At 39.5% G+C, this 22,323-nt stretch overlaps 1 protein-coding gene across 1 annotated transcript; it reads left to right on the top strand.

Annotated features, from left to right (window-relative positions):
* Nucleotides 1-18,504: 18,504 nt before the first annotated feature.
* On the top strand, nucleotides 18,505-21,242 carry LOC121582286 (dickkopf-related protein 3-like). The gene is made up of 4 exons (XM_041897996.1): nucleotides 18,505-18,950; nucleotides 19,981-20,155; nucleotides 20,490-20,691; nucleotides 21,018-21,242. The coding sequence occupies exons 1-4, from the start codon at nucleotides 18,789-18,791 to the stop codon at nucleotides 21,076-21,078; spliced, it is 600 nt and encodes a 199-aa protein (XP_041753930.1). The 5' UTR covers nucleotides 18,505-18,788; the 3' UTR covers nucleotides 21,079-21,242.
* The last annotated feature ends 1,081 nt before the right edge of the window (nucleotides 21,243-22,323 follow it).

Raw genomic sequence — 22,323 nt, 5'->3', positions numbered from 1 at the left:
TGGCATACCAGTCGAGGTATACCAAGCCTTTTTTGATATACTCAGAGGACCGTTATTAGCATGTTTTAACCACTCCTATGTAAATGGTAGATTATCAGACACTCAAGAAGAAGGTCTGTTTTAATTATTACTGAAACAGGATACAAGTGGAAAATATAAAGATCCAGTCCATTTAAAAAATTGCCGGCCCCTTACACTTCAGTGTTGTGATGCAAAAATTCTAGCAAAATGTATAGCGCATAGAATTAAAAAGGTATTGTCTGACATTATTCATTCTAATCAGACAGGTTTTTTACATGGGCGAAACATTGGAGATAATATAAGGCAAGTACTGGAAACAATAGAACACTATGAAAAATCTGGGAAGCCAGGCCTACTATTCATAGCAGACTTCGAAAAGGCATTCGATAAAGTACGACTGGGGTTTATATATAAATGCCTGGAGCATTTCAATTTTGGACAATCTCTTATAAATTGGGTTAAAATCATGTATAGTAACCCTAGGTGTAAAATAGTAAATAATGGCTATTTCTCAGAAAGTTTTAAACTGTCAAGAGGAGTGAAACAAGGTTGTCCACTATCGGCATATCTATTTATTATTGCCATCGAGATGTTAGCTATTAAAATCAGATCCAACAATAATATCAAGGGATTAGAAATCCAGGGCTTAAAAACAAAGGGGTTATTGTATGCTGATGATTCATGTTTTCTTTTAAATCCACAACTTGAATCCCTCCACAGCCTCATAGAGGATCTAGATACATTTTCTAACCTCTCTGGATTACAACCAAATTATGATAAATGTACTATATGTTAATAGAAAGTTAGCAAAAATAGATACGATCTTGCTACCATGGAAAGATAAATACCTGTCAATTTGTGGAAAAATCACCCTGATTAACTCTTTAGTATTATCCCAGTTTACCTATTCACTTATGGTCTTGACTACGCCTAGCGAACAGTTTTTTAAATTATATGAGAAAAACATTTTCCATTTTATTTGGAACGGCAAGCCAGACAAAATTAAACGGGCCTATTTATATAATGAAAATGAATTAGGAGGACTGAAATTATTAAATGTTAAAGCATTAGACCTATCACTAAAAGCTTCAGTCATACAAAAATGATACTTAAATCCGAACTGGTTCTCTAGCAAACTAGTAAGATTGTCTCACCCAATGTTCAAGAAGGGACTTTTTCCCTTTATTCCCTCACTTTCAGGTATTTGAAAAGAAAATAATCTCCCAAATATCACTATTTCTAAAACAAGACATAGAAAGTTGGTTGCAATTTCAATTTAATCCTCCAGAAATGACAGAACAAATATTGCAACAAATATTGTGGTTAAACTCAAATATACTAATTGATAAAAAAACGTTCTTTTTTGAGAAAAAAAAAAAAAAAAGTATAATCTTCGTAAATTATATTATCAGTAGGAATGGTGGCGTTATGTCGCACATGCAGCTAACAAAAACATATGGAAATGTCTGCTCTACCCAAAATTACAACCAAATAATTGCCAAAAAATGGAAGAGGAAAGTGGAAGGAGGAAAAAGTAAGGAACTTGTCTGTCGGCCTTACATTAAAGAACATAATTGGTTAAAGAAAATTGTGATAAATAAAAAAGTTTACCAGTTTCATTTAAGGACCAAAAGATTGACAGCCGTCCCATATAGATTGCAAAATAGTTGGGAAGAGATTTTTGACGTACCGATTCCATGGCATAGTGATACGCAAAACGACGCTGGATTCAAAACTTAGAATTGTTCAATTTAAATTATTATATACAATTCTTGCCACCAATAGAATGTTATTTGTATGGGGGATACAATCTTCCCAGCTCTGCAGATTTGGCTGTGAAGAGACAGAATCATTAGATCATTTGTTTTGGTACTGTCCATTTGTAGCATGTTTCTGGACACATGTCCAGGAATGGCTGAAGGATTGCAATATTTGCATGGAGCTGACCCTGCAGATAGCGTTACTGGGTGATCTGAAAAGTCACAGTCAATCGATCAATAATATAATAATACTTTTAGCAAAGATGTTTATTTTCAATTCACAAACTGTAGAAACAATGAGAATGGAAAGGTTCAGAACTTTTGTAAAACATCACAGTACAGTTGAAAAATATATGGCAAATAGAAATCCAATATGGATGGTGTTAAGAGATAGATGGGAGGTGTTGAATGGAGCTGAAGGATGGGACTAATAACAACAACTAATAACAACAAGATAACTAGTGTAAGACATGCTGTGTCCATAATATGTATATAGATTATATATTGTGAGCTTTTGTGAAAGAGCACAGTTAGAAAGACATGGCATATAGAAGCATACCAGATGGACATCATGAAAATGATTGGAGGAAGTTCAGGAGTAAAAACAAACAAAATATAATTATTGACTGTGTCCATAAAATCTATATAGTATGTATAAGCATGAAGTAGAGGCCTAAGCATTGTTGTTCACTACTTTACTCCAATTAGGGAGGGGATGGTGGGTTTGGAAAGTAATAAAGGGAAATATACAGTGGGGGAAAAAAAGTATTTAGTCAGCCACCAATTGTGCAAGTTCTCCCACTTAAAAAGATGAGAGAGGCCTGTAATTTTCATCATAGGTACACGTCAACTATGACAGACAAAATGAGAAAAGAAAATCCAGAAAATCACATTGTAGGATTTTTAATGAATTTATTTGCAAATTATGGTGGAAAATAAGTATTTGGTCAATAACAACAGTTTCTCAATACTTTGTTATATACCCTTTGTTGGCAATGACACAGGTCAAACGTTTTCTGTAAGTCTTCACAAGGTTTTCACACACTGTTGCTGGTCTCCTCTAGAGCAGTGATGTTTTGGGACTGTCGCTGGGCAACACGGACTTTCAATTCCCTCCAAAGATTTTCTATGGGGTTGAGATCTGGGGACTGGCTAGGCCACTCCAGGACCTTGAAATGCTTCTTACGAAGCCACTCCTTCGTTGCCCGGGCGGTGTGTTTGGGATCATTGTCATGCTGAAAGACCCAGCCACGTTTCATCTTCAATGCCCTTGCTGATGGAAGGAGGTTTTCACTCAAAATCTCACGATACATGGCCCCATTCATTCTTTCCTTTATACGGATCAGTCGTCCTGGTCCCTTTGCAGAAAAACAGCCCCAAAGCATGATGTTTCCACCCCCATGCTTCACAGTAGGTATGGTGTTCTTTGGATGCAACTCAGCATTCTTTGTCCTCCAAACACGACGAGTTGAGTTTTTACCAAAAAGTTATATTTTGGTTTCATCTGACCATATGACATTCTCGAAATCCTCTTCTGGATCATCCAAATGCACTCTAGCAAACTTCAGACGGGCCTGGACATGTACTGGCTTAAGCAGGGGGACACGTCTAGCACTGCAGGATTTGAGTCCCTGGCGGCGTAGTGTGTTACTGATGGTAGGCTTTGTTACTTTGGTCCCAGCTCTCTGCAGGTCATTCACTAGGTCCCCCTGTGTGGTTCTGGGATTTTTGCTCACCATTCTTGTGATAATTTTGACCCCACGGGGTGAGATCTTGCGTGGAGCCCCAGATCGAGGGAGATTATCAGTGGTCTTGTATGTCTTCCATTTCCTAATAATTGCTCCCACAGTTGATTTCTTCAAACCAAGCTGCTTACCTATTGCAGATTCAGTCTTCCCAGCCTGGTGCAGGTCTACAATTTTGTTTCTGGTGTTCTTTGACAGCTCTTTGGTCTTGGCCATAGTGGAGTTTGGAGTGTGACTGTTTGAGGTTGTGGACAGGTGTCTTTTATACTGATAACAAGTTCAAACAGGTGCCATTAATACAGGTAACGAGTGGAGGACAGAGGAGCCTCTTAAAGAAGAAGTTACAGGTCTGTAAGAGCCAGAAATCTTGCTTGTTTGTAGGTGACCAAATACTTATTTTCCACCATAATTTGCAAATAAATTCATTAAAAATCCTACAATGTGATTTTCTGATTTTTTTCTCTCAATTTGTCTGTCATAGTTGACTTGTACCTATGATGAAAATTACAGGCCTCTCTCATCTTTTTAAGTGGGAGAACTTGCACAATTGGTGGCTGACTAAATACTTTTTTTCCCCACTGTATATATTTTTAAAGGATATGTATGTATGTATATATGTATGTATGTGTATATATATATATATATATATGTATGTGTATATATATATATATATATATATATATATATATATATATATATATATATGTATGTATGTGTATATATATATATATATATATATATGTATGTATGTATATATATATATATATATATATATATATATATATATATATATATATATATGTGTATGTATGTGTATATATATATATATATATATATATGTGTATGTATGTGTATATATATATATATATATATGTGTATGTATGTGTATATATATATATATATATATATATATATATATATATATATATATATATATATATATATATATATATATATATATATATATATATATATATATATATATATATATATATATGGGACAAAAACAGAAAAAAAACATATGGGGTATTGGAAGTGATGCAGACAACTAAATTGATGGAAGTTACAATCTAATAAAAAGTACTCCGGTATCAATATGTCCAGGTAAGATGTCTGTTCAATAACCAAACAGGGTACATACACAGCTATGCATAATGTAAAGTACTGTAAAACTGTGAATTTACTGTATTTTAGAGAGTAATGGAGATGGAAGCCAGGCAAACTGCACATACATTCATCTTTGTGGATGAAGCTGGATTCAACCTGGCAAAAACACGCCGCATGGGAAGAAATGTGATTGGACAGAGAGCAACCGTGGATGTCTCAGGCCAGAGAGGAGCTAACATCACAATTGTGCAGCACTGTCCAATGATAGTTTGCTGTTACACAAACCACTAATTGACCCCTACAATACAGAGAGGCTCATTTCTTTTCTGGATGACCTGCATAATCGACTTGTGCCAGCGGAGGAGAGAGGGGCAAGAAACTCCCCTACCTTCATTGTTGTGTGGGATAATGTGGCATTCCACCACTGCTGCAGTCACAGACTGGTTTGCTGCACATCCCAGGATGTCAGTACTATTCCTGCCTCCATACTCCCCCTTCCTAAACCCCGTAGAGGAGTTTTTCTCTGCGTGGAGGTGGAAGGTTTATGACCAGATGTCCTTACTGGATGCCATGAATGCGGGGTGTGGAGACACTTCTCCTGAAGACCGCCAGGGTTGGATTAGACATTCCAGAAGATACTTTCCAAGATGCATCGCCAGAGAAGAAATAAGATGTGATGTTGAGAACTTGTGGCCAAATGCAGGAGAGAGGGAGAACTAAAACCCTCAGAGTACTGTACAGTCATGGTCAAAAGTTTTAAGAATGACACAAATACTAATTTTCACAAAGTCTGCTGCCTCAGTTTTGATGATGGCAATTTGTATATACTCCAGAATGTCATGAAGAGTGATCAGATGAATTGCAATTAATTGCAATGTCCCTCTTTGCCATGAAAATGAACTTAATCCCCAAAAAACATTTCCACTGCATTTCAGCCCTGCCACAAAAGGACCAGCTGCCATCATGTCAGTGATTCTCTCGTTAACACAGGTGAGAGTGTTGACGGGGACAAGGCTGGAGATCACTCTGTCATGCTGATTGAGTTAGAATAACAGACTGGAAGTTTTAAAAGGAAGTTGGTGCTTGAAATCTTTGTTCTTTCAACTGTTAACCATGGTTTACAAGGAAACACGTGCCGTCATCGTTGCTTTGCACAAAAGGGCTTCACAGGCAAGGATATTGCTGCTAGTAAGATTCAAGGAGAGAGGTTCAATTGTAGTGAAGAAGGCGTCAGGGCGCCCAAGAAAGTCCAGCAAGCGCCAGGACCGTCTCCTAAAGTTGATTCAGCTGCAGGATCGGGGCACCACCAGTGCAGAGCTTGCTCAGGAATGGCAGCAGGCAGGTGTGAGTGCATGTGCACGCACAGTGAGGCAAAGACTTTTGGAGGATGGCCTGGTGTCAAGAAGGGCAGCGAGGAAGCCACTTCTCTCCAGGAAAAACATCTGGGACAGACTGATATTCTGCAAAAGGTACAGGGATTGGACTGCTGAGGACTGGGGTAAAGTCATTTCCTCTGATGAATCCCCTTTCCGATTGTTTGGGGCATTCGGAAAACACCTTGTCCGGAGAAGACAAGGTGAGTGCTACCATCACTCCTGTGTCATGCCAACAGTAAAGCATCCTGAGACCATTCATGTGTGGGGTTGCTTCTCAGCCAAGGGAGTGGGCTCACTCACAATGTTGCCTAAGAACACAGCCATGAATAAAGAATGGTACCAACACATCCTCCAAGAGCAACTTCTCCCAACCATCCAAGAACAGTTTGGTGATGACCAATGCCTTTTCCAGCATGATGGAGCACCTTGCCATAAGGCAAAAGTAATAAATAAGTGGCTCTGGGAACAAAACATGGACATTTTGGGTCCATGGCCAGGAAACTCCCCAGACCTTAATACCATTGAAAACTTGTGGTCGATCCTCAAGAGGCGGGTGGACAAACAAAAACCCACAAAATCTGACAAACTCCAAGCATTGATTATGCAAGAATGGGCTGCCATCAGTCAGGATGTGGCCCAGAAGTTACAGTTTTTTCCAACTGCTTACACACGTTTTCAAAACTATCTCCTTTTTTCAAAACTCTACACACAATTCACAAAACTGCACACACAAAATGTAAAATTCCTCACATCTCCTTCAAAATGTAACACTGCATTCAAAATGTCATAAACACATGTCAGAATAAAGCATTTGCATCAAATGGCAAACACTTCTTTCATAATAGTACATTTTTGGATATACCATGTAAACACTGTTGTTCTAAATCTAAAGCTCTTTGGCCTTTCATAGGCTTATATCTACATTTCAATACAATGTTCTACAGTGAAAGTAATCTGCTGAGAGGGGTAACAAGTACACTGTAAAAACCAATGCAATGTAGAAACAGAAAATATTTATTAGGCCAAACATTACTGTTGTATACAGTAGCATACAACAAAACCATAAACATATGTAAACCAAAAGTATATTCTTTAGAATACATCAAAGAACACAATTGTGTGTGTGGGGTCCCAGGGGGGCAGTCCAGGAATTGGTAGGGGGGGGCAGTCACCAGTGCTAAGCTACGCTTCATCTCTTCTCTGGGCTGGGTCTGGCCACAATACTTCGTCCACATCACAAGATACGTTTTCTCTTGCCAAACATCGAGGGAAGTACAGTGAGGGAAAAAAGTATTTGATCCCCTGCTGATTTTGTACGTTTGCCCACTGACAAAGAAATTATCAGTCTATAATTTTACTGGTAGGTTTATTTGAACAGTGAGAGACAGAATAACAACAAGAAATCCAGAAAAACACATGTCAAACATGTTTTAAATTGATTTGTATTTTAATGAGGGAAATAAGTATTTGACCCCTCTGCAAAACATGACTTAGTACTCGGTGGCAAAACCCTTGTTGGCAATCACAGAGGTCAGGTGTTTCTTGTAGTTGGCCACCAGGTTTGCACACATCTTAGGAGGGATTTTGTCCCACTCCTCTTTGCAGATCTTCTCCAAGTCATTAAGGTTTCGAGGCTGACGTTTGGCAACTCAAACCTTCAGCTCCCTCCACAGATTTTCTATGGGATTAAGGTCTGGAGACTGGCTAGGCCACTCCAGGACCTTAATGTGCTTCTTCTTGAGCCACTCCTTTGTTGCCTTGGCCGTGTGTTTTGGGTCATTGTCATGCTGGAATACCCATCCACGACCCATTTTCAATGCCCTGGCTGAGGGAAGGAGGTTCTTACCCAAGATTTAACGGTACATGGCCCTGTCCATCGTCCCTTTGATGTGGTGAAGTTGTCCTGTCCCCTTAGCAGAAAAACACCCCCAAAGCATAATGTTTCCACCTCCATGTTTGACGGTGGGGATGGTGTTCTTGGGGTCATAGGCAGCATTCCTCCTCCTCCAAACATGGCGAGTTGAGTTGATGCCAAAGAGCTCCATTTTGGTCTCATCTGACCACAACACTTGCACCCAGTTCTCCTCTGAAACATTCAGATGTTCATTGGCAAACCTCAGACGGGCATGTATATGTGCTTTCTTGAGCAGGGGGGCCTTGCGGGCGCTGCAGGATTTCAGTCCTTCACGGCGTAGTGTGTTACCAATTGTTTTCTTGGTGACTATGGTCCCAGCTGCCTTGAGATCATTGACAAGATCCTCCTGTGTAGTTCTGGGCTGATTCCTCACCATTCTCATGATCATTGCAACTCCACGAGGTGAGATCTTGCATGGAGCCCCAGGCCGAGGGAGATTGACGGTTCTTTTGTGTTTCTTCCATTTGCGAATAATCGCACCAACTGTTGTCACCATCTCAACAAGCTGCTTGGCGATGTTCTTGTAGCCTATTCCAGCCTTGTGTAGGTCTACAATCTTGTCCCTGACATCCTTGGAGAACTCTTTGGTCTTGGCCATGGTGGAGAGTTTGGAATCTGATTGATTGATTGCTTCTGTGGACAGATGTCTTTTATACAGGTAACAAACTGAGATTAGGAGCTCTCCTTTTAAGAGTGTGCTCCTAATCTCAGCTTGTTACCTGTATAAAAGACACCTGGGAGCCAGAAATCTTTCTGACTGAGAGGGGGTCAAATACTTATTTCCCTCATTAAAATGTAAATCAATTTATAACATTTTTGACATGCGTTTTTCTGGATTTGTTGTTGTTATTCTGTCTCTCACTGTTCAAATAAACCTACCATTAAAATTATAGACTGATCATATCTTTGTCAGTGGGCAAACATACAAAATCAGCATGGGATCAAATCCCTCACTGTATATCCTAGCATGGCGTATCCAAACTTGGACAGAGGCAACCTCTATGTCCCCACATGCGTCCTTCATTGCCTGGAGAAGCGGCATGCGGGCATAGGGTTGGCGATCATACACTTTCCAGCACCAGGCTGAGAATAATTCCTCTATGGGATTTAGAAAAGGTGAAAATGGGGGTAGGTACAAAACTACAAATTGTGGATGGGTGGCAAACCAGTTTTGGACCAGAACAGCCCGGTGAAAACTAACATTGTCCCATATAACCACAAATCTAGCAGGCTCCTGATCTGGATCAGGGACAAGCATTGTGTAAATTGCATCCAGAAAAGTGAGCATATGGCCGGTGTTGTACGGACCCAGTGTGGCATTGTGATGGAGGACCCCGTTTTGAGTAATGGCAGCACCCATAATTATATTACCCCCACGCTGTCCAGGGACATTGGTAATTGCCCTCTGTCCTATTACATTTATTCTGCGGCGCCTGGTTTTGGTGAGGTTGAAGCCAACCTCATCCACATAAATAAATTCATGGCGAATTACATGGGCATCCATCTCCAATACTCTCTGTAACAGACAAAATTATATACAGATGAGTAAATATGGTATGTCTGAAGTACTGGAAGTAGTGTTGCATACATACCTCTACAAAGTCATGTCGCAGATTCTTGACTCTGTCAGAGTTTCTCTCAAATGGCACCTTGTAATGTTGTTTCATCGTCACTTGGTGCTGTTGGAGGATGCGTTGTATGGTCGACAGGCTTGCAGCATTGATGTTGTTAAATATGGTGTCATTATTCAAGATATGCTCTCTTATCTCTCGAATCCTAATTGCATTGTTGGCCAAAACCATATTTATAATTGCAGAGTCTTGTACATCTGTAAACAAGCGTCCTCATCTTCCATTATGTGTTTGCCTTTCCACTCTGTACAGAATTCAAACACAGTATGTGTTCAGCATAGGAACTGTAAACAATGTACAAAAAATTGTAGTACAGCATGATAACCAACCTCATTCATTCAATGCAGTGCAGTAAATGGATGGCTTAGAGTTACAAATATTTATGCAATACTATGCAGTCATACGTATTTTACAGTACATTACTGTAATGCTAAAATAGTCATTAGATTGTTGCATACCTGTTCTCATTTCTGAAGGTTCGAATTATGGACGCCACTGTAAATCGACTTAAGTTGGGCTGGACTCTCAGTCCAGCCTCTCTCATGGTCAAACCGTGGTTGATCACATGATCAACAAGTGTTGCCCTAATCTCATCAGAGATGGCTCTCCTTCCTTCTCTTCTTTGCCCTCGTCCTCTTCTACCTCTTCCTCTTCCTCCTACTCCTCCTCCTCCTCTTCCAACTCTTCGTCTTTGAATTTGTCCTCGTTGTTGTCCCCTGCCTCTCCCTCCTACTCCTCTTGCTCTCTGTCCATTGTTGACATTCATTGTTCAAAACAGGTAATCTGACCTTTGACCTATTTATAGGCCTATACTACAGTAAAGCAGTGATTGGTTAGTGATCAGTTAAGCAATTAGTGTTTGCACATGTGAGGAGTGTGTGTGTGACCTGGTGAATAAGCATAGCATTTTGATTGGTTGTGTTTGGAAAAGGAAAGCAAGTCACTTCCTGTTCGATTTTTGTGTTTTAGGTAGAGAATTGTGTGTAGTGTTTTGAGAAAAAGTTTTTTATTCAATTGACAACTGAATCAAAGGCTGAGAAATAGCTTATGGTTTTGGAGATTTGGTGTGTAGTTTTGCGCTTTGAGTGAAAGGTTTCAAAAATCGTGTGACATGAAAAGATGTTGTGTGTAAGCAGTTGGAAAAAACTGTAATTGACAGCATGCCAGGGCGGATTGCAGAGGTCTTGAAAAAGAAAGGTCAACACAGCAAATATTGACTCTTTGCATAAACTTATTGTATTTGTCAATAAAAGCCTTTGACACTTATGGAATGCTTGTAATTATACTTCAGTATACCATAGTAACATCTGACAAAAATATCTCATAACACTGAAGCAGCGAACTTTGTGAAGAACAATACTTGTGTCATTCTCAAAACATTTGACCACGACTGTACAGTATGAGTGATTATACTATACATGTTGATGTTGTTGTTTTTTTTATTATTATTGCAGCCCTGGAATTTCAGTAAAACATTTTTTAAAAATACGTATTTTTCACAAGTAAATGACTATATGCAAAGATATAGAAAGAAAAGGCTATTGAAGCAAATTGCTGTATTTCTAAATCATTCTTGTTACATATACTTTAGTACAGTGAATGAAGTGAAAATGTGTTATTCTTATTCTATAATGAAATACTGATTTATGTGAAAAATCATTCAAACTTCTAAGAGAAAAGTTAATCATTTATGTAATGCTCCCTGTTGTTAGTGTTTTTTCGGTCAGTGTGTTATGAGTGACAATGTATGCTTTCTGAGTGAGAATTGTTTCCAGTGTTATGGTCGAACAAGCTTATTTTGAGACATGTATGAAGTGTTTTGTTGGTTTGAGTGAGTTTTGGAGGTGAGATTAACTGTTTGGCCAAGACGCATGTTGATGATGCAGACTGTGTGAAGAGTTTTGAGAAAGTGGCTTCAGTATTGACCAATGCTTCTTAGCAATTAAAAAAAAACTGTTAAGTAGTCAAAAGTTTAGTATTTGGTCCCATATTCCTAGCACGCAATGATTACATCAAGCTTGTGAATCTACAAACTTGTTGGATGCATTTGCTGTTTATTTTGGTTGTGTTTGAGATTATTTTGTGCCCAATAGAAATTCCTCCCCTGTTATTGTGATGGTGAGAGGTTAGCATGTCTTGGGGATATGATATTTGTGTGTCTGTAACTTTCTCACTCATCATTATTCACTATTTATTCAGGAACTATCCGTAGTCATGGTTGCAGCCACATTAACGTAGAAGTGTTTAGAAACATATTATATTTTGAATTACAATAAAAGTGACTCCAAAATGACACAATACATGATTTACCATTCATTTCAATGCTGAATACAAACATGCCCCTTCCATTTAGTTCTCCCCCCAGGGGTCAAGGTACATTACAATGGACAAATCACCCTGCCTGGCTCTATTTGTTATTGCCTAATTGGGAGTGTGACCGCAGTGTTGATTGTGACAGCAACCACGTTTATTACGAACACAGTCATTAACGCTGGGGAGGGAGGAGAAAGGTGGGGGGGATGTCGCCAAGAATGTTTGGAGACAGTTATCTGGCTGGAGATTGGGGATAACTCAACTGGTGTGTGTGTGTGTGTGTGTGCGCCTGAGTGTAGATATACTATAGCTGGTGAGGGTGGCTATATCAGATTTGTGTGCGTGGAGCGACGTGATAGAGGAGGGGAGTGGGAGTCGTAGTAAGGCTTGTAATTCCATTGTTGAGGCACCCTTGCTTGTGTGCAAAACAGCCCACTGATAAGATCAGGCCCAGACCTTTCCAAATATTGACCGCTATGACCAGCTCATTAGAGATAGAGTGATATAGAGATAGATATAGTGAGAGAGGAAGAGAAGGGATAGAGGGATATATAGATTAAATAATAATTTTTTCATCACACCTCAAAGATATTGCGTTTTGGGGATAGGATGACACAACTATAACATATAATACCAAATGGAGGCCCTATGCAGGTTAACATTGGCAAATCATATCTGCCAATTCAACAGAAATTTAGCAATGGAGATCTTGGTATTCTCAAATTCTGGGCACATCCATTCTAATTGTGTACACAGACTCCTACTATTGTTCAATACACACAATCTATGGCCTTGTGTTACAATGGCTAAATCTGCCAAGTATTTGCACGTTGCTAATTGAAACAGTATCTGTTTTATTATCTGTTGATGGACCACAAAGTGCAGTCATTTACACGTCATTAGGGTACGTCAATGTGTTTTGATAAGAGGCTTGACTACCAGAAGCAGAGACAGAAAACAATTTCAGATAGAGAAAGGCTACAACATAAAAATAAATATGACCTCAACTGAAAATGTGTCTATAGGCTAGAAGTCTTGCAGCCCAAACGCTTGGAAAGTAGAGCTGTTGCAAACCTCAAAATGAAAACAGTTGGACATTTTGATTTTGATGTTGTAAGTGGAGACAACATACATTTTGATTTTGATGTTTGTAAGTGGAGACAACATACATTTTTATTTTGATGTTTGTAAGTGGAGACAACATGCATTTTGATTTTGATGTTTGTAAGTGGAGACAACATACATTTTGATTTTGATGTTTGTAAGTGGAGACAACATACATTTTGATTTTGATGTTGTAAGTGGAGACAACATACATTTTGATTTTGATGTTTGTAAGTGGAGACAACATACATTTTGATTTTGATGTTTGTAAGTGGAGACAACATGCATTTTTGGGAGGCAGCATTATATATGGTCCCTTGTAGCTCAGTTGGTAGAGCATGGCACTTGCAACGCCAGGGTTGTGGGTTCGTTTCCCACAGGGGGCCAGTATGAAAATGTATGCACTCACTAACTGTAAGTCGCTCTGGATAAGAGTGTCTGCTAAATGACTTAAATGTAAATATGGAGCAAAGACTGATGCAGCAGCTACAGTAACTAACTGTAAATAAGTGAATTGTTTCTCCCTAGCTAAATAAAGTTATTTACAGTTGGTTAGCAACCACAACAAACACACACTTTCACACTCGTCATATGCTACTCTGTTCTTTACTCTTATTATTATCTATTCTGATGCCTAGTCACTTTACCCTGCCTTTATGTACATATCTACCTAAAATACCTCGTACACCTGCACATTGATCTGGTACTGGTACTCCCTGTATATAGCTTAATTCTTGTTTATTTTATTCCTGTTGTGTTACTACTATAATTTTTTACTCTGCATTGTAGGGAAGGGCTCGTTAGCAAGCGTTTCACGGTAAAGTCTACACCCTTTGTATTCGGTGCATGTGACAAATACAATTTGATTTGATTCCTACAAATGACAAGGTGTCTTGAATTGTGCTCAAATTTTACTGATTGTACGCAGTCCACTTTTCAAGAGTAGCCCACTGGGCACAGATGTCAATTCAACATGTATTCCACGTTGGTTCAGTGTAATTTCATTGAAATGACGTGGAAACAACATTGATTCAACCAGTGTGTGCCCAGTGGGAGGCTACTTTTCACTTGCCAACTGAATCATTTACAGATATACATCAACAATAAATAAAGTCATACAATATTATAAAACTATTACAATAATCCTACAACAATAGTATTATAATACAATTGTTTAATTTTTGGAGGGGAATGACAAACCAGGTAACCACCAAGGATGAGAACTCAACTCCCTGGTACCAGAGTAAAGGCCTTTTCCCACCAGCTGGGTTTTTTGTTGTTGTCAGAATTCCAAAAAAATACGGATTCCGATTTCGAAGCACAAAACCATTCACACAAAGTTCGATGCATTTTTCCCCCACTTTTCAGAAATATTCGCATAATGTCACAAATGCCTGCTGCTGTGGTCATTCTCTTGCTTTCGAGTAGGCAGTGGCAATAAGTTGTTTAAAGTGGCTAGAGAGTAGGCTACGCCATAAAGAGAAAGACAAAATATAGCCTAAACTACTGAAAATATTCTAAGATGATTAAATTATGAAAGGAACAACATTTTCTTCAGTTACATCATCATTGACACTTGCCTTCATTTTTTGTTATGCTTATTTCAGTTTTACCAGTCCTTCTTTCTATCTGATTAAAGACATGGAGTCCCCCCCCCCCCCATCTTAAAGGACCCGTCAATGAAAGCCACCAGAACATCTCAGACACATAAGCAAATCACATTTCTCATTTCCCAAAATCGTATTTAAAGCCTACACAGTAACGGGAAAATGTAATTTATAAGGTAATTTTTTGTATTATCAACGGCAAAAAGCTCTGAAACGTGTTACTGTAAATTATGGTGCATTGTGTGAAAATTGCTGTATTTCTAATATTACTGTAATTCCACCTCATAGTACCATATCTTTGGAGCTCCAAAAACCTTTTGAACACTAGTGGGTGCATGGTATTATTGTTTCTGGCTCATTAACATATTTGAGGCATACCTTGTAAGAGGCTATTGCACCAATGAGTGAGAATGCTGTACCAATTTAACTCCTATGTGGTTATAGTGCCCCATGAAATGTAAAATGTATAGGGGACATATTGGAGTGGCAGCAAGTCTTAAACCTTAAATGGTTGAGCATTTTGCCATGTCCTTTTGGTCTGTTTTGCCCTGTAGTCGCTTCCAGTTTGGAAGCCTTTGTTAAAGCCTCTAGAAGTGCAAGTGATATAAAACACAAAATATTCATTCATATTCTGTAATGTGTAAACACTTTACCTAGCAGCCAACCTGCTTGCACCAATCCCTCATTTATTCATTCCTATTACGGTAGCATTAACCTTTTTTACAGTATATTACAGTCAATGTTACGGTATTGTACTGTGTCTCATTACACAGTACTTGCTTTGGTACCGTATTTATATTACAGTAGGTGTACTATGATATGAAATATAGAATTTCACCCGCCACCGACCTACCTGTAATATACTGTCAAATTCATGGCAACCCCTTTACAGTGTAGGCCTACCTTCAAATCCTGGCTGTAGGCTATCAGAAAGCTACATTAGGCCTATAGGATGAAGCTAAAACAACGTAGGCCTAGCCTATCAAATTAATTGGCAAGGAAAGTTTGAAGGGAGACACAACTGTGCAATGGTAGCCTCTGATGAAGATGAAACTGACAACCATTAGAAACATAGAAACAACACACAACACGTGCTTCTACACCTGCATTACTAGCTGTTTGGGGTTTTAGGCTGGGTTTCTGTACAGCACTTCGAGATATTAGCTGATGTAAGAAGGGCTATATAAAATAAAATTGATTGATTGATTGATGTCCAGCCATTGATCAATTTAAGTGAATCAACGGGTGGTTATGCTGACATCAAGGTTATTTTAGTTTTGTGATTTTCTATTAGTTTTTATTTCTACTAGTTTTTAGATTTTTATTTGAAATTCAGTTTAGTTTCAATGAGTTTTGAGACTTCATTTTTCTTGTTTTTATTTATACTGAACAAAAATATAAACGCAACATGCAACAATTACAAAGATTTTACTGAGTTACTGTTCATATAAGGAAATCAGTCAATTGAAATAAATGCATTAGGCCCTGATCTATGGATTTCACATGACTGAGAATACAGATATGCATATGTTGGTCACAGATACCTTTTAAAAAGATGTAGGGTCGTGGATCCGAAAAACAGTCAGTATCTGGCGGGACCACCATTTGCCTCATGCAGCGCGGCATCTCCTTCATATAGAATTTATCAGGCTGTTGATTGTGGCCTGTGGAATGTTGTCCCACTCCTCTGCAATGTCTCTGTGAAGTTGCTGGATATTGGCGAGAACTGGAACACGCTTTCGTATACGTCGATCCAGAGCATCCCAAACATGCTCAATGGGTGACATATCTGGTGAGTATGCAGGCCATTTTCAGCTTCCAGGAATTGCGACATGGGGCCGTGCATTATCATGCTGAAACAATACACATGTAATTACATTTGTGCACACATTTTGAGATAAATAAGCTTTTTGTGCATATGGAAAATGTATGGGATATTTTATTTCAGCTCATGAAACATGGGACCAGCACTTTACATGTTGCCTTCATATTTTTGTTCAGTATAATTGACTCCCTAAATGAGGTGGGAGGCAGTAAGCTCTGGTGCACCAAAGACTGCGGATTTAGTGATGTTATCCATTTAGTGCTAAATGGCCAAACACAAGCATGCTGAGTGTCCCTCATTAATTGCCACCTCCAATACCAGACCATATGAGGAAATATCAACTGCACTGTCTCTAGAAGATGGAACGATGGGGAAAGACAAGAGGGTAGAGAAAGAGAAAGCGGGACAGGGACAGGGAGAGTACGGGGAGTCAGGATGAGAGGAAATATCTCTGCTCTATGCTGTAAAGGGTATAGTAAATATTGAGTATAGTAATCATGTTATAGTCAAGTTCATGCCAAACACTGTATTCCAGTCTGTCCAAATACGTGAGTAAAGTTGTGACAGATATGTGAGTAACACATAGATTGATACTGTCACCCACAGAGCGGACAATATATTCAGCAACATCTGCATCTGTTAGCTTAGATAACCAGACTTGGGCCCTGGCATAAAACTGAAAAGACAAAAAAAGACGTGACTCAAGAAAAGTCCAGATGTTAGAGAAACAGACAGCAACTCACTCCAGGTAGCCATGCTGCAAAGAACATTCATGAACATTCCTGCATCAAAAGTCAAGAAAGGGAACCTGTAAGACGGAATTTTTTTTGTAAACAGACAAAGAAAATACTTTTATTAATTCAAAATACACATATATTAAAATGTCAGACTTTTTCCAAATAGAGGGCTTAAGGTTGGACACACAACATCTTTAGCTGCCCATAATTGCTAAGAGATAGTGAATCAAATATGTCACACTTCATTGTCATGGCTCTTCCGAGCTACACATTTTTTTTATTATCAGAGGGGTGAAATACTTTTTATGTCGAATACCTATAAGTATTTGAAGGTGTGCTTGATTGAGCTATTGAAACAAAACAAGTATTAGAAAATATTTTTGATGATTTTGACAGGTGTGGTCATTATACATGAGAGTTTGGCCTCTATCGTGCAAGGCCAAAACCATAACTGCCCATCATCTTTAAGGCATTTAGTAGTACCCAAAACTGTGACAACAAAGGAAAGAGCTTCACAGGAGACCTCTTTTTATTTTTGTTTGTCAGTTGCTTCTTTATTTGGGATAATTAGAATCAACAATATTGTTTTGATCAAGTTTGATCATATACCTCCTGTAGCTCAATTGGTAGAGCATGGCGCTTACAACGCCAGGGTTGTGGGTTCGTTTCCCACGGGGGGCCTGTATGAAAAATGTATGCACTCACTAACTGTAAGTTGCTCTGGATAAGAGCATCTGCTAAATTACTAAAATGTAAATATACAATAACCAAATTAGTATGATTAGTGTCCTCACTCTGGAAATGTGAAAAAAGTTAGGAGGAAAACATAAGAGGAACAAAATCTATTAAATGGCAGCTTGAGAAAGCAAGCTGTCCCCCCAGTTCCAAGGAGTTTGATTCTCATCCCCACCCCACTGACAATAATGACGTTTAATGAGATATGGGGGACGTCTGCAGTGTGCACTGAAGCAAATTATTCCCAGGGGGGGGGGACTGGGGACCAAGCGGCTTGTTTTTGTCCAGCACAGAGGGCCACTAGCCAAGGTCAACCGCATTGGCCTGTGGGGCTGCCACTCAGCGACCCAGGCCATGAGTCTGTGACATGTCGTTTCTGTCTGCTTTTGTATTCACACTCCCCACCTTGATTGTCTGAGTGAGATAAGCCTTGGAGGTGCCTGTCTTGCTCCATTGTGTGGCCCCTGTTGTCAATGTTGTCAACCCATCAAGCCCATTATCCCACCCCTGGACCAACACCCCTACTCTCCCCCTTTCTGCCTCCGCAGCTGATAATTTTGCCATCATTTTCTGGTCATAGGGGGTGTCTCAGTCAATTTTGTTAAGCCATTAACCACTAATTGTCTCCTCCCACATTGTGGCATGAACAAACAGCATAGCAGGGGGGAGAGAGAGGGGCCTCCAGGGCCTTTATAAGCCATGGGGCACAAGAGGAGCTTGATAGCAACCACTCCTGCCTGGACTGTACACACAGGACATCTATACTGGCTGAGACCCTCAGTTTTGAAAACTCTCTTCACTCTCTGTCTCAATACTTCTGCAACTCCAAACCCTCTCTATCTCACTCTCTACCAGTAAGGCATTCGGGCAAGCTCCTTTTTTCTCTCTTCCTCTGTCATTCTCTCTTTCTCTATGTCAACCAGGATTCTGTGGCTCCTGTCTCTCTGTCTGTGTATGCCCTTGGCCCAGGGCCGTATCTGGGCCTGGATGCTCAACATGCCCCACAGTCCCCCCAAGAAAGGAACCATGGCTCTAAGGGACAGCACCCCTCCAGCCAACACCAAAGGATCCACGGTAAGACACAGACCATCCTTTTTATGAGTTTGAAAGCATCTTGTTTGCTAAAACAGGTTTTGTCCTATTGACCTGTTCTGAAATGTTTCTGAATTTGATAATTGCTGATGTGATAATCTCTTGCTATTTTACCTGAGCTTGAATTGACACACGTATATCTGCTTTTGCAGTATTTTCACATGGTCAATCTGGTCAAGAATGCAATATCCTAAAAGTATTTGTTGTCCAGCTAATAAAACACACACATATAAAGATTCAGGAAGTAGTTTAGTCAAGCATAAAGGCTGGATCTATTCAGTAGTAGCTCAACCATCGTCAATACTCCAGAGTTGTAAATAGACATTTGCATGTTAGTGTGGTGTGAATGGTGTGTTAGCATTACGCTAACAATTCATTAGTGACGGCGCTACTCTATTCCAGTAGCTTTCTCTGTTTGTATTGTGTTGTAAGTGGTAGAAGAAATTAGGACTTTAGAGCACCAATATTCTACTGACAATAGCTCTAAATCACAGCAGCAGTAAATGGGCAGCAACACTGTGAATGGTATCATCATTGATCTTCCTTGGTTTCCTTTCTTGGTTTTCCTCATTGGTTTCAACTAGCTCAAATCCAGTTAAGCAAACGTAAATGTAGAATCAGCGCGACGTAGTTGCATGCATTAAGTAAACATAATATTGGGTCAATTTCCGCAACATCTAACAGCATTGAAGCCTGAGGCTAAACTTCTCAGCTGTTTTGCTCCCATAACTAACACGCTTTCGCATGTGCAATTACTCTGCGTGACTGAGTGAGAGCGGTCTTGACTCGCTCTCATCTCAATATCTGCGGTGCTGCTCATTGCAACAGCATCTCGCTCAGTCTGTAATAACACAACTTATTTTCACTTTATTTCCCATAAAACAAGACAATTACCGTTATTTTAATATTTGTTTCAAGAGAGTATATGTTCTACAAGATGTGAATGCAATGATTTGCTTATGAGTGTGTGTCATCATTATCCCAGTTTCTAAGCTCTTGCTCTGTTTTTCAGGGTGTATGTGATCATGACCGCGCCTGTGGTCGAAGCTTATTCTGTGACCGTCACTTTGGGCTTTGTTTCCCTCTTCGTGGGGACGGGCAGTACTGCAGGAGGGACGCCCAGTGTGTCCGAGGACTCAGCTGCATGTTCGGGAAGTGCCACCACCGCATTCCTGAGGGACAAGAGGGTAGGCTAAGGGACAAGGGCATAGGACTCACTTCAACATTTGTGGGGGACACCGTACATTTTATTTAAGTAAATGTACCTCATGGTGCAAAAAAAATGTTTGTGCTACTTTCTTTGCTGTACTGAGTGCTGGCACTAAGGGAGGGTGTCTAGAGACCTGTCTGCTTTTAAAATAATAATACAAGAGATACATGTTTCAAGATGACCACTGGGTGACAGGATGTTTACTGACTAATTGATAAAGTAGGGATTTGTATAATTAATTAATTAACTAATTCATTAATTAAATTATTCACTTTCACTAAATTATTCACTTTTGGCTCTGTCTTGTCTAGGTGCTAGGTGTAAAGTGGACAGGGACTGCGGCGAGTCTATGTGCTGTGCCCGTTACCATGGTGAGCAGTTGTGTAAGCGGCGTCTGATGCGAGGCGTGGGCTGCTTCGTGCCCGAAGGCGGCCTAGCATTCAGCATCAACCAGATCTGCCCATGTGATGAAGGCCTGCTGTGTCGTGGCGCTGTTGAGCCCAAATGGAGAGAGTGAGCATACAATAAATGACTTAAGAATGACAGCAGAGCACAGGAGGCTGGTGGTACCTTAATTGGGGAGAACGGGCTTGTGGTAATGACTGGAGCGGAATGAGTGGAATGGTATCAAATACATCAAACACATGGTTTCCATTCCATTTGCTCCGTTCCAGACGTTATTATGAACTGTTCTCCCCTCAGCAGCCTCCTGTGCAGCAGAGGTCTATCTAAATCATAACAACATTAATAGTCATACAGTAATAATAAAACCCATGATCTATATCATTTATGGCATGATGTTAGACAGATTCTGACCACATTTTTCTTTGTTTCTCCAGGGAGGAGTTTGTCTACCACCCGGACACTACAAGTTGGACCTGTCAAGCCCCTAAGCCTTGATGAACGCTTTGATCAATGAATCAGTTATTTATTATGTCATTATCATGTGTATACCGATATGACTGTATATACTATAATGTAAATATCAACAAATAGGCAATATATTTTTTTTTTTACATTTGTTGCCAGTTTGTATTTTTTGACAAATGCACTATTTAGCTAGGCCAATAACTGTCATACTTTTCTTGTCAAAGGAAATCGTTACTAAAATCGAGTTCATGTCATCTGGTCATGTTAGAAAATGTCTGCTCCCCATGAATGATAAAATAAACGCTCAAATAAAAGCTGTTAAGTTGTATGGGTGATTTGTTTACTTTTTCTCTGATGGTCACACTACACAGCTCTTACACTTACACTATCCATATTAGGACACCCTTAGAGTACACATATCCATTAAAGTTGACAAGACATAACCGTTCACAACCTGCTACAATGCCATTATGTAGAGTACATAAGAAGCCTATGATAATCATTTGGGGTTTTTAATACTTACATCATAATGGGCTTATTTGGGAGGTTTATATTTTTATTATATCCTTTGTAAAGTTTACTGCATCTAGCTTTGAGATATTTGTATGTTGTTAGTGGTACAGTTAAATGGATGACTGAGGATCATCAACAATGGGCTGAGACAGCAGATAGGAACAGACATTGTGAAAGAGAGACTTTGCCGCTCTCTAGTGGAGAGCAAATGTAGTTAGAGTGATGGTCTAGAGCAGGGTTCTCCACCATTTTCTTAAAGAGCTACTTAAAAAAAGAAAAATAATCCCGACCTACTATATTTTTTCTAGCTTTCAAATAGGCACATTCTTCTCTTCTCATCTCCCCTGCAACTCTTCCCCAGGTCCTTGATGTGTTGATATATCAGTCTGCTAATACAGGACTAATAAAGGCCCAGTGCACATTTTGTTTCAATTTTCGATTTTTCAGGGGATGCTGCAGCACCCTCAGCACCCTACTTCCCGCTGCATACTGATTGATACAAATAATCATAATATAACTCTGCCAGGTAGTCTTTCTGTCTACCATCTAACTGGCTACACAAAATGATCGATAAATGGCACACCACATTGACAGACCGGGGCAATATTGCTGGAAATGTATTGGCAGATATTGTGTTAAGTTTGGCTTTTTAAGCCAATTGTCGCTTACCAGGGGTGTGATAATGTTAATGTTATTTTGATTGGATAGTAGCTTGGAGCATACAGTGTCTGATACTTGTGAGATTTGTTCATGACAGTTTGT

Source organism: Coregonus clupeaformis, chromosome 1, assembly GCF_020615455.1.
Source record: "Coregonus clupeaformis isolate EN_2021a chromosome 1, ASM2061545v1, whole genome shotgun sequence".
In the NCBI taxonomy this organism is placed as follows: Eukaryota; Metazoa; Chordata; class Actinopteri; order Salmoniformes; family Salmonidae; genus Coregonus; species Coregonus clupeaformis.
This window is presented reverse-complemented; position numbering and strand designations above follow the sequence as displayed.

Excerpts from the sequence above, each read along its gene's own strand:
- LOC121582286 (XM_041897996.1), top strand. The coding sequence starts at position 18,789 with ATGTCAACCAGGATTCTGTGGCTCCTGTCTCTCTGTCTGTGTATGCCC. Across the intron at positions 18,951-19,980 it reads CCAACACCAAAGGATCCACG|GGTGTATGTGATCATGACCG; the intron begins GTAAGACACAGA and ends TCTGTTTTTCAG. Across the intron at positions 20,692-21,017 it reads GTTGAGCCCAAATGGAGAGA|GGAGGAGTTTGTCTACCACC; the intron begins GTGAGCATACAA and ends TTGTTTCTCCAG.